Source organism: Leptopilina heterotoma, unplaced genomic scaffold (genome assembly GCF_015476425.1).
Source record: "Leptopilina heterotoma isolate Lh14 unplaced genomic scaffold, ASM1547642v1 Lhet_42, whole genome shotgun sequence".
In the NCBI taxonomy this organism is placed as follows: Eukaryota; Metazoa; Arthropoda; class Insecta; order Hymenoptera; family Figitidae; genus Leptopilina; species Leptopilina heterotoma.
Window position 1 is genome coordinate 3110558 of NW_025111078.1, and position 12365 is coordinate 3122922.

At 29.4% G+C, this 12365-nt stretch overlaps 2 protein-coding genes across 6 annotated transcripts in view; both read left to right on the forward strand.

Annotated features, from left to right (window-relative positions):
- The window catches only part of LOC122506487 (protein groucho-like), a 143759-nt gene extending 136422 nt beyond the window's left edge, over positions 1-7337 (forward strand). For 2 of the 3 annotated variants that reach the window (XM_043618700.1, XM_043618701.1), the window contains exons 8-12: positions 1048-1173; positions 1296-1578; positions 1836-2106; positions 3483-4362; positions 5436-7337. In XM_043618700.1, coding sequence (XP_043474635.1) covers positions 1048-1173; positions 1296-1578; positions 1836-2106; positions 3483-4362; positions 5436-5543 — 1668 coding nt within the window. In that variant the 3' untranslated portion in view covers positions 5544-7337. The remainder of the gene's footprint in view (positions 1-1047; positions 1174-1295; positions 1579-1835; positions 2107-3482; positions 4363-5435) is intronic. The other variant, XM_043618703.1, reaches the window with a different exon arrangement.
- A 1473-nt stretch (positions 7338-8810) lies between these two features.
- LOC122506489 (methyl-CpG-binding domain protein 2) lies at positions 8811-10972 on the forward strand. Of its 3 annotated transcripts, none has more exons than XM_043618706.1 (5): positions 8811-9069; positions 9357-9498; positions 9823-9876; positions 10184-10456; positions 10760-10972. In XM_043618706.1, the coding sequence occupies exons 1-4, from the start codon at positions 8939-8941 to the stop codon at positions 10451-10453; spliced, it is 597 nt and encodes a 198-aa protein (XP_043474641.1). In that variant the 5' UTR covers positions 8811-8938; the 3' UTR covers positions 10454-10456; positions 10760-10972. The 3 variants fall into 3 exon arrangements, with proteins under 3 accessions (XP_043474641.1, XP_043474639.1, XP_043474640.1); XM_043618704.1 differs by having other exon boundaries at positions 10184-10429; XM_043618705.1 differs by lacking the exon at positions 9823-9876 and having other exon boundaries at positions 8812-9069; positions 10184-10429.
- Positions 10973-12365: the final 1393 nt, after the last annotated feature.

The window sequence follows — 12365 nt, forward strand, 5'->3', positions numbered from 1 at the left end:
TGCGGAAAACAAGTTTTGCTGGATTAGTAAATTACACTTGGGAAATACTGCTGCTAGGGTGGAAAAAAAATCGCAAAAATTCGATTCGAATCATTTTTTATTTGCAGTTGAATTATATGGAATGACTCTGTGAAGTTCATAATAAATATTGTTTCTCTTGATTGAATTTTGAAACAACAAAAAAAGACTGAATTGGAAAAAAGATTAAAATTTCCCCAGATGTAAAAATAGATGTTTTAGTAGCATTCACTTAATCTAAATAGAAATATTAAATTGTCGTGCAGTTGGAAATTGTAGGTAGGAAGAATTCACTAATGGAAAATATTTCTCTTCGTTAGAATGAATTATGCCAAGCAGACTATGTTTACATTTAATGCATGCGGGCAATTACGCCCGATTAGAAGCAGAGCTGATAACAAATCACTTAATGCTCAGCTCTGTCCATGTTAACGCCCACGTAACGGCAACGTGCCAAATCGACCTAGATATATCATTCTGACAGATGGCAGAAATGCACACTGTTTCACATGAATGTTTAGGGAAACGCTACCACATTCATGACAACCGGATGAGCAAGTGATTTCGCGTAAACGGGAGACACGGTTGTCGTAGCTAATAATTGTCTATTTCTCTGTCAAGTCACTATAAACTTTATAAATTCCCGTCTATAATCTCGACTAAAATGTTACACTCAACTCTCGTGTTCAGATCCATCCTATATTTAGGAATTTGCCATCACTTTTTAGTTACTTTTTACATTCTTATTTCTTTTATTATATGTGGGTGATGACTCATGGAGGACCCACGAGTTCAATCGAAGCTGATCGTTCATCCCATGCAATTTATAATTTACAGCATAAAAAACGATTTCTGTTGATGAATTATTATTAATAATTCCGTATGACAGATGATAAATAGCTGATTAATTAATAAATAACTCGTTCTTATACAATTTGAATAAATTATACCAAGTGAACGTCTCCTGAAGATATTTATCGAAACAAGTCAAGTGAATTTTGAATCTAATAAATAAATCTTATGTTACAGAGAAACTCAATATCGCCAGTAGATCGTGAAAAGTATAGTAGACCAAGAAGTACACCAGATTCCCAGCATCATGACCACATTACGTTAAAAAAGATGAAGAAAGAACAGGACAAGGACACAGGCCATGTAAGTCTATCAAAAATTATTATTTACCTGCGAAGATTTCAAACTTGAAAATGTATCTTTAAAACCTCAAAAATTGAAAATTTTGAAGAAGAATATATCTAACAATGATAAAATTATTGCAGCAAAGCGATGGTGAGAAGAGTGATCAAGACCTGGTTGTTGATGACGCAAGCGAAGGACCAAACAGTCCTGCCGCTAATGGAACATCATCACCAAGGGAAAATGGTCTTGACAAACATGGTCCATCTAATGTTCCAATGAACAATCAAGTTAAAAAAGAAGTTCCACCTCCATCACCTCGAAGTGGTACCAGCAGCAATGCCAGTACACCATCAGCCAAAAAAATGGAAGAACGAGAAAAACCATCGACACCAATCTCAAAACCAGTCACACCAACATCCGCAGGTAAATTATGATTTTAATAATAAAACATAAAATCTAAAGTGCAAAGCAGATAAGATAAATCAGATAAGACCTATTATTTTAACAAATCTAACATAACAAAAACTAATTATGAAATAAAACCGCATCAGCGTAGTTATTAAAGATAGGCACTGATAAAAGACAATTTTACTTTTTGTTTAAAATATTTTGATAATAGTTTGTAGTTAGTAATTGTTGACTGTTTATAATTTGCAATTGATTGATCTATCTAACGATAGATATGTTTTCAGGGGGAAGTAGTTCCGGTTCAGGTGGTATGAAACCTTCGAGTTCGAGTAAACCAATGGTGCCGGCATCGCCAGTGGGTCCTTATCCGTCACATTATCCACCACAACATCATCCACCCACAGGACCGCATGTAGATATGCTGGGTTATCCAGCGGGAGCTCTCAACGGATTCCCTGCAAGGCCACCGCTTCAGCAACTCTATGATCCTCATGGAGGAATGAGAGCACCCCTCGGTCCACTAGGAGTGCCTGGTGGTAAACCGTAAGTACACACTTGATTCCAACAAATAATTCCTTAAAATTTACGTCGTGCTACATATCCACGTCGAGAAATTAAATCCTCATTAAAATCCGAAAATAGCAAAATAAACATTATACTAAAATTAACCAACGAGTCAGTGTGCAAACATTTCGTGGGGATGGCCTACTAAGAGGTAGTAAAATTGTTGCAAGATGTATACTCTTGCATCTTCTTTCTTATATAATATTCGATTGTATAAATTACAAATACTTTTTATTCTTACCATGCTGCATCTTCTTTCTTGAATGATATTCGATTGTATAAATTACAAATACTTTTTATTCTTACCATGATGCATCTTCTCTCTTGAATAATGTTCGTTTGTTTCAATTACTAACAAAATTTAATCTCATCATCTTCTTTCTTCATTCTTGAATAATATTCGGTTGTGTCAATTACTAACAAAATTTAATTTTACCATTTACATTACATTTTACCAAAAAAAAACATTAACTTAAATAGTTAAAGATAATTTAAAAGCAGTAATAAAAAAAAGAGAAAACAATTTAATTCCTATAAAAAAGTAAAGCATTAAATCTCCCTAGTGATTTATTAATCGAAATTCACAAATTTCAAATACTGTTTAGTTTGGATAATGTTTGTTTTCATTGGTCGTTACGTATTCTACTTTTCCAGACTTAGGTTATTGTATATATGTATTAGTCATATTTTCAACGGAATTTATAATTATATTTAGTTTCTCTTACTTTTAACTTTTCTATTTACCAGTTTGTAATAAATCTCGTACAAATCATCATATTTGAGTTATAATTTTTTTTTAAATGTTAATTAATTTCTGTCTGGTGAATTTTTATATTAAGCAAATTGTGTATTTTACTTTTTAATCCAGTGCAATATAAAATATTTAAAAAAAATGAGAACCAGGAGGGATGTGAATTTGAAAACAAGAGAACAAATAAACACGAGATTGAAAAAACGACTAAACAAACAAACGTAATGGCTATTTTAACTCGTGCTAAATATTAAATTCTTTTTGTTATTCATATATATATACGTACTACTCAAAGTTGTGGAATAATTTTATCACAGTAATGATTAATGTACAATATTGAATTATAATTATTTACAAATCTTCCATTTATAAACAAAAAAGAATTTATTATTCATTAAATTTCAAATACGTCATAATATTTCATTGAATCACTGAACAAATTCAGATAATTACATCGATAATCACCGAAATAAAAAATAACTTCATATTCAAAAACTTGATAACATTTTTTTGTTACATTATTTTTAGTGGATAGATAAAAAAAAGCGTTTTGAAAATAAATGAGTTTTATAAATATGAAAGTAATGTGTATTTTTGTTTACAGAGCCTACAGCTTCCATGTCTCGAGTGAAGGTCAAATGCAACCCGTGCCTTTCCCACCTGATGCGTTAATCGGAGCCGGCATTCCACGACACGCTCGTCAGATCAACACCTTGACCCATGGAGAGGTTGTATGTGCAGTAACGATCTCAAACCCGACAAAGTACGTCTACACAGGAGGTAAAGGCTGCGTCAAAGTCTGGGACATTAGTCAAGGCGGCAGCAGTAGTGCAAAACCAGTTTCCCAGTTGGACTGTCTGCAACGGGACAATTATATTAGATCGGTGAAACTTTTGCCCGATGGCAGGACACTTATAGTTGGTGGTGAAGCGAGTAATCTCAGTATCTGGGATTTGGCGAGTCCCACGCCAAGAATTAAAGCCGAATTGACATCATCAGCGCCTGCATGTTACGCATTGGCAATATCGCCCGACTCAAAGGTTTGCTTCAGTTGTTGCAGCGATGGCAACATTGCCGTTTGGGATTTACAGAATCAAACGCTTGTGAGACAATTCCAAGGCCACACAGATGGAGCATCATGCATCGATATTTCAGCATGTGGCTCGAAATTGTGGACTGGTGGTTTGGATAATACTGTGAGGTCATGGGATTTACGTGAGGGTAGACAATTGCAGCAACATGACTTTACTTCGCAAATATTCTCTCTTGGCTATTGTCCCTCTGGGGAATGGCTGGCGGTGGGAATGGAGAACTCGAATGTTGAAGTACTTCACGCCACGAAACCTGACAAATATCAACTTCATTTGCACGAGTCTTGCGTTCTATCATTGCGCTTTGCTTCCTGTGGCAAATGGTTCGTGTCCACTGGAAAGGATAATCTACTTAACGCCTGGCGTACGCCTTATGGGGCTTCGATATTCCAGGTGTGTACATATCTCTAATTCTTCTATTTTTGTAATACTATATATTATTAAAGATGATTATGATATTCGATTGCGTAAATTACTGACAAAATTTAGCCTTTTTATCTTCTTCCTTGAATAATATTCGATTGTATAAATTACAAATACTTTTTATTCTCCCATCTTGCATCTTCTTTCTTGAATGATATTCGATTGTATAAATTACAAATACTTTTTAATCTTCCTATCTTGCATATTCTATCTTTAATAATATTCGATTGTATAAATTACAAATACTTTTTATCCTTACCATGCTGCATCTTCTTTCTTGAATGATATTCGATTGTATAAATTACAAATACTTTTTAATCTTACCATGCTGCATCTTTTCTCTTGAATAATATTTGATTGTGTAAATTACAAATACTTTTTAATCTTCTTTCTTTAATGATATTCGATTGTATAAATTACAAATACTTTTTATTCTTACCAGGCTGCATCTTCTTTCTTGAATGATATTCGATTGTATAAATTACAAATACTTTTTATTCTTACCAGGCTGCATCTTCTTCCTTGAATAATATTCGATTGTATAAATTACAAATACTTTTTATTCTCCCATCTTGCATCTTCTTTCTTGAATGATATTCGATTGTATAAATTACAAATACTTTTTAATCTTACCATGCTGCATCTTTTCTCTTGAATAATATTTGATTGTGTAAATTACAAATACTTTTTAATCTTCTTTCTTAAATGATATTCGATTGTATAAATTACAAATACTTTTTATTCTTACCAGGCTGCATCTTCTTTCTTGAATAATATTCGATTGTATAAATTACAAATACTTTTTAATCTTACCATCCTTGTTTTAAATATTATTCGTTCGAGTAAATCTCTAACAAATTTTAAAAGTACATAAATCTGAGTGTGAGATCATTCCATCTTTTTACGTTCCATCCTGAAAAAAATTGATTAATAATATTACTAACAATGTTTCCATTTAAATAAATTAGAATATTAAATCTTACCATCTTGCATCTTCTGTCTCCAATAATATGTTTTCTAACAAGTTATATCTTTTTTTGCAGTCGAAAGAATCATCATCAGTGCTGAGCTGTGACATCTCGACAGATGACAAATACATTGTGACTGGATCTGGTGACAAGAAAGCAACAGTCTATGAAGTGATATACTAATCTCAATCGTCTTGTTAATATAATTATTTTTTGAAGTCTAAGCTTGTTAAGATATTTATGGAATTAGAATGCGTCGTGTCATATACAAAAAAATGGAATAAATGAAAAAAAGCGATGATAGAGAGAATACGTTTGATTCTGTGACGAAACTGAGATTCCACAGTATCTGTTATTTGAAATTTTGCTGAAAACTTAATTTCAAATTTTCTTTTAACGAGATTTTCTCGTATATTTTTTTTTCTTTTTTTTACTGCAAGCTTCAGTTTTATTTTTCATTCTGTCAGCGCTGACGGAATCAGGATCAACCCGAATTACGGACTGAATTCTCAATTAAGAGAATGAATTAGAAAAGCAGAGTTTAACAATTGAAGTTATATTGAAATTTTTCTATATATAATATAAATATATATATGGACAAAAGTGTAAGTAGGTGTATAAGTTTGTATAGAACCTAAATATAAGTAGAGAGCTGAAAGCGTTAATAGAAAGTGAGAGAAAGAAATATGTATGAATTTTCTTGTAACATAGAATTTTATTATCTTTTATGTATGACTGCAATGCAATTTAACTCCGCGTGACAATGGGAGGGATATTATATTATATAAATTTTAATGTTCCCACGTAAAATGAAAAGACAAAAAAAATTCTTCTCGATCTGAAAATAAAGAAAAAAAAAGAATTTGTATTAGAATGAACGAAAGCTAAATTATTTGTAAAACGTAGGAAAATGTAAATGCGGAGAATTAGCAGCGAGTCATTTTAATGCGTTTTTACGCGATTTCTTATACTGTATGCAGGTGATGATGCGTTCACACACAAAAAAAAATAAAATGAAATGAAAAATAAAAAACAGAGCGTTCGACGATTTACTATTTCGCTGACTGACGTCGTTTGTGGTAGTGCTCTCGATTAAGAATTATAAAGCGTAACGGTGCACTTACAGAGGCAAGCTCTTTGCGAGATATTTAACGAGATATTTTTGTGACTATCGGTAATAATCTTGCGCTTACCTGGTGGATAAGAATCGATTTTGTCGACCCCGAAAAAAATTTGTATCGACTTTATAGTGATTTTAGTCCGCTGTGCTAAGTAAGGAGCTTGATAGGAATCCACTCGTAATTTCTCAGTATAAGCTGGAGGCCTCTTTCATAGGGTATTAGATAACGTGTTATTATTCAAAGCCAGCTATGAGAGAACAGATACAGACAAGGATATTTATATTTTGTTACAGGATACACACACATGTACAATGTCATTGACTGTGATTATTGCAAAATTCGATTTTTTCCCCCATTTTTAATTCATTTTGGAAAAAATTAAGGACAAAAAACAAATGAACAGAATTTTTTTTAAAAATGTATCGTTAATATTAAAAAAATTTTAAACTATAAAGGAAAAATAGATTTTTGAATAATCACAGTTTCGATATAATAGACCAATAGAAACAACGATACCTCAAATCTTCAATAGTTAGTTATCACTAACGAAATAACTGTACAAAGCAATATTCTTTTACAGTAAACAAAAGAACAAAATTTTAATAATTGGATAATTGTTTTAATTTTACAATATTGCCTCCATCATTGGACTGTATCTCCGAGCTCGCCTTTTACATACCCTTTATTTCGCATGAGTCGAAAAAAAATGTTACGTTTTTATTTTGAAAAAAAGTATCATTTCCAAGCGCAGTTCATGTTGTTCCTAGCTATACAAAAAAATTGTTTCTTTTGGCAATTAAATCATATATATATATATGTATATATTACATATATATATTTACAATTCATAATAAAACTTTGATATTTATTTAAAAACCCTTTAACATTCCAATAATCCTTTTTTTGTAACCAAATTCGTGTAACTAAATTTAAATTTATCTCATTTCACATTACATTCGAATTTTCTATCACTGAGAAAAATTAAATTCTAAACTTTTTGGATAATTTGTAAAATAACGACAAAATTATGAACAAAATTCATTGCACTTTTTGAAACAACAAATTTTATATTTAGAAGTAGAATATTTTGTTTTATTCACTTTCATGTTATTTAATATAAATTCGATTGTGTAAACAACTAACTAAATTTAATCTTCTTTTTTGAATAATATTCGATTGTCTCAATTTCTAATAAAATTAATAGTATCATATTTTTTTTTAATAGTAGGTATTCACACTAGACAAATAATTTTAAAAAAATAGCATAAATATTGAAAAAAGTAGTAAAAAGTATTTATTCAAAACATCGATTTTAAATAATTTATCTAATTCTATTATTTTCCAAAACTTTTTTTAGAATTATTTAAACATAGATTTAAAAAGTATCTTTTATCTAAATTCAACTATTTACAGACTTCGATTTAAAAATTTTTTGACATTTTTATTTGAACTATTTGAGGATTTAAAGTAGTGTCAATTTTTGAAAAATGTTCTATTTTCTTTCTTGAATAATATTCGATTGTATAAATTACAAATACTTTTTAATCTTACCATGCTGCATCTTCTTTCTTGAATGATATTCGATTGTAAAAATTGCGAATAATTTTTAATCTTTCCATGCTCCATCTTCTTTCTTGAAAAAAATTCGATTGTGTAGATTTCTAACCTTTTCTAGCATTGTGAAATTTGATTATTGATATGTTCTATATTGCACCTTCTATTCCTGAAAAAATTCCAATCAAATTTAATCAAAAGTCTTTTTTTAATTGAAAATAATGAATTATTTTGTATTTTGAAATAGAACATTAAATTTTACTTCACTCACCACCTTGTTGTCTTCTGCTGCTGACGGTGTTCCACTCCTCTTCGACATTTGATTTTTTGTTAAAGATTATTTTATGCACTATTTTTATACACCGATGTCGATTTCTATAGAAGAAAATAAGAATTTATTTAAAGGTTAATTGGTTCTTTAAATGTTACTGAATGTTAATGTTGTAGTAATTGTCTTTAGTTTGTTTTAATACTGAAAAACAATACTGATTCGAAACCTCCTTTTTTTAATTTGACAATACTTTTTTTTACATCGTATTGAAATAGAATAAATTGTATGAAATCAAAAGAAACTGTCATTCCTGTTATTTTAGTATTCTGCACTAGTACCATCTGTGTCTTACGAGACGAACTATTTTCTTTGATCCACTGGTAATCAAACTTCTAAACAATTATCATGTTCCGGTAAGAAAAGGACAATTGTAGTTCGTTTAAAGAGCACCAAAACGCTACAAACGAATTCTAGTTCGATAACTACTGCCATCTTAAGTCAATCGAAGAACTATTTTTCCAACATGGCTGAAAACTAGTAGACGCTTTGAGAAATGCTCGAGAGACATAAATTGTTTGTTATACGTGTTCATTAGTTGTTTACATTTTCTGTACATAAAATTCAAAATCAAAATGAATATGGCAGTGGAGAAAAAAAAGTTCCCATCCGCATTGCCCACAAATTGGCCAACAAGAGACGAGCAGTCAAGAAAAAGTCAAAATCAATTGACATCGACAGGGAAGGTTGATGTTTATTACTACAGGTATTTTTTTCTTTACTTAATTCAAAGAAATCATTTTCTAAAAATTAACTTAAATTTATTATTTTAATTTCTCAATATGGAAGTATTATTATAATAGTATTTTCATTTAAAAAATAAAAAGATTATAAATTTTCAGTTACCAATGGAATAAATTAGTAATTAAATTTAAAAATAATAAAAATTAATTTATTCCAAAAACTTATTCTTGAAATAGTAGTTAAATTACTTTTAATTGAAGACATTGAAGAATAAAAGAGAAAAATTTTGTTAAAAAAATCTTTTTACAGTCGAGGGGTGAGAAATGATGCTTCATTAGTACCACCGATAAGGCAAACGGCGTCTATTTTTAAACAACCAGTAACAATTTATAAGACACAAGAGGGAAAAGTTAAAGACATTAAACATGGAAATCAAGAGAAACCAAAGCAGGTTAATATTTTTTATTTGCTTCTTTTAACATTTGAAATTTTTTTTAACGACACTTAAAATCTTGTGCACACTCTTTTCGTTTCATTTATTTTAAAACTTCTTGCACTTTATAAATTTTTTAATCTTTGTTAGCACAATTTTCTTGTACTACAAAAAAAACAAGGTTTCAAAGTTTTTACACCTATTCCCAATTCTTTGTTTTCTTTGTTTCTCTCTCATCGATTGGATTCTTTTTATTTTAAATTTTCTGCGGAAATTGGCATTGCAATTTTTATAATCTTATTGTTGCACATGATATATACAAATGTCCAATTGGTCCCTTAGGAAGGAGCCGAAAAAACTGACAGCAAAAATGGCTCACAAGATAAACCCAAGCAGGTAATTTCATTTACCACACTCATCATTTTCCATTTTGGTATTTTGCACCATCTAATTTTTTGCAAATTTTCTTCTACTTTTTTTTGGTACTTTGAAAATAATAAAAATTGCTTCATTTCATTCACCTTGCACGTGTTTCTTCATCAAAAAAAAATTAATGAAGAAATTATTTTAGACACTAGACCTATGCTATTTTAAACGAGTTAAGTATTTAATGAACAGAAATATATACGAGAAGAATATTTTCTTCGCAATAAAAAAAAAAATGTAAAACAAATCTAAATGTTTAGTATTTTTTTATTTTCAGCTCTTCTGGGAAAAACGACTCGAGGGACTGAGAGCATGTGATCCAGATGGTTTTGAATTTGATGTTATGGATTTACCAAAATCTTTAAGACCAGTGGGACCCTATATTACTGAGGAAACTTTATTGCAAAGTGTTGCGACTGCATTGCATGTTTCTTCACAACCCGTCACAGGACAAACAGGTCCTAAAATGTCCTTAGAAAAAAATCCAGGCGTCTTTCTCAATCCCGAACAGCCGCTCGTTCAGGTAGCGATTCAGGTTTCCAATTGAGTGGCACGTAATTTATATTTTATCAAAAATTTTCTTTTTTCATTTTTTTTTTTATTCGAAAGTATAACTTTTTTTTCGTAGAATAACTCTTGCACCCTGTACTTTTAATTATTTAAGATTAAAGGTTTAATTTAAGATTAGAAGTTAATTTAATATTAGACATTAATTGAGCGCTCAATTTAATATTAAATTAAAATTAAATTTAAGATCAAAGTAAATTTAAGATCAAAGTAATTTAAAGATAAAATTAAATTTAAGATTTAATAAAATTGTTGTTTAATTAAATAATTTATTGTATTTTTAAAGGCTGTGTCGATAGCAGACGATGATATTAAACGACAGGAAGATCGCGTGGCTGTGGCGAGGAGAAAATTACAAGAAGCACTGCGGGGTACATCGATATAATTTTAGTCATTTTTTTATTAACGTCGTTTTTACGGACTTTATTCCTTAAGTGTACTGTATAATATATTGTAAGTTACTGCATAAGTTTGTAATAAATGTTTTTATAAAAAAAAACCAAATATTTCTTTCCCCATTTTTTTTGAAAAACTAACATCAGATTCGTAATCAGCAAGCCTAAAGACCCCTTTAGAGGAATTTTTTAGAAAAGCAAGTATTTATCCCCCATCTTGGATCCGACATTTTGAATTTTTAAAAACTGACATCAGATTCGTAATCACGAAGAAAGAGAGAAGACAAAAGAAAACCTCTAATTAAAAACGTGCGAAATAACCTAAAAAATTAATTTCTTAACTAGAATATTTTTTTTTTCTAAATTTTTTGTTTCCTTTGATTTTACGAATGGTGGATTTTCATTTAGAATCTATTTTGAAATTTATGGACATGCATTTATAATCTAAAGAATAAGAAAGCCATCCATCCCATATTGTAAACCCTAAGAAGCATATATACGCCTATATCGTATACATAGGAAGTTTTTCAAGGTTATTTTGCGATGGTTCTCGAATACGAAAACATGGAATTCCTCTGTGTGAAGTCGAGTAATGGTCATGGACTCACGACCGGAAACGAGGGTGCGGAAAGTAACCGTGAGCCATGCGAAAAAGAAAAACGATCTATTTTATTCTTTCCTTTACAATTCCCATTTTTAATAACCATACGAAACGAAAATATTTTAACTATACAAAAATTCGTCAATTTTTCAAAAATAAATATAAGGATTAAAAGAAAAAAAATTTCTCTTTTTAAAAAATAATAAAATATAATTTATTAATTTAATTCACACTATAACAGGGGTTGATACAGGTCAGGGGATTCAGGGAAAATAGAATTGATTAAATTTACAGGATTCATAATTAGCATTATTTAATTTTTTTTATAAATATTTCATTAATTATTAAAAATCATGGATTTATAGAAGTTATAGAAGTGTTTAGTTTATAGAAGTGTTTAATTAAAAACACTTTAAAAAAATTTGATTTTTGAAAAGTTACAAAACTTTACAGAAATTCAATTATGTTCAATAATTTAAAAACATTTTCGTCAAAATTTCAATTATCTTTAAAAATAATAAAATTCTTCTCTAAAATTCAATTATTTTGAGGCATTACAATAAAAATTCTTTGTAAAATTCAATTATTTTTAAAATTAATGAATAATTGTATTTGAAAAATTTTAATTGAATTTTTTTTTAAAATTATTTCAAGCTTTTATATTCTTAATATATATAGGTAATTAAAGAATTTCTGAATAATCAAAATTTCATAAAATTGAATTATAAACAGATAGATGTGAAAATTCTCTAGAAACTTTTGAAAAAATTATTAAAAATAATTGATAATTGTTCATTTATTTCTTTCGAAGAGTTTTAATAAAATTTTTGAAATTAATTATGTTTTTTGAAGAATTTACATAAAATATTGTATTAAAAATAATTGAAAATCCTGTG

Excerpts from the sequence above, each read along its gene's own strand:
- LOC122506489 (XM_043618704.1), top strand. The coding sequence starts at position 8,939 with ATGAATATGGCAGTGGAGAAAAAAAAGTTCCCATCCGCATTGCCCACA. Across the intron at positions 9,877-10,183 it reads CACAAGATAAACCCAAGCAG|CTCTTCTGGGAAAAACGACT; the intron begins GTAATTTCATTT and ends TTTTATTTTCAG. Across the intron at positions 10,430-10,759 it reads CCGAACAGCCGCTCGTTCAG|GCTGTGTCGATAGCAGACGA; the intron begins GTAGCGATTCAG and ends GTATTTTTAAAG.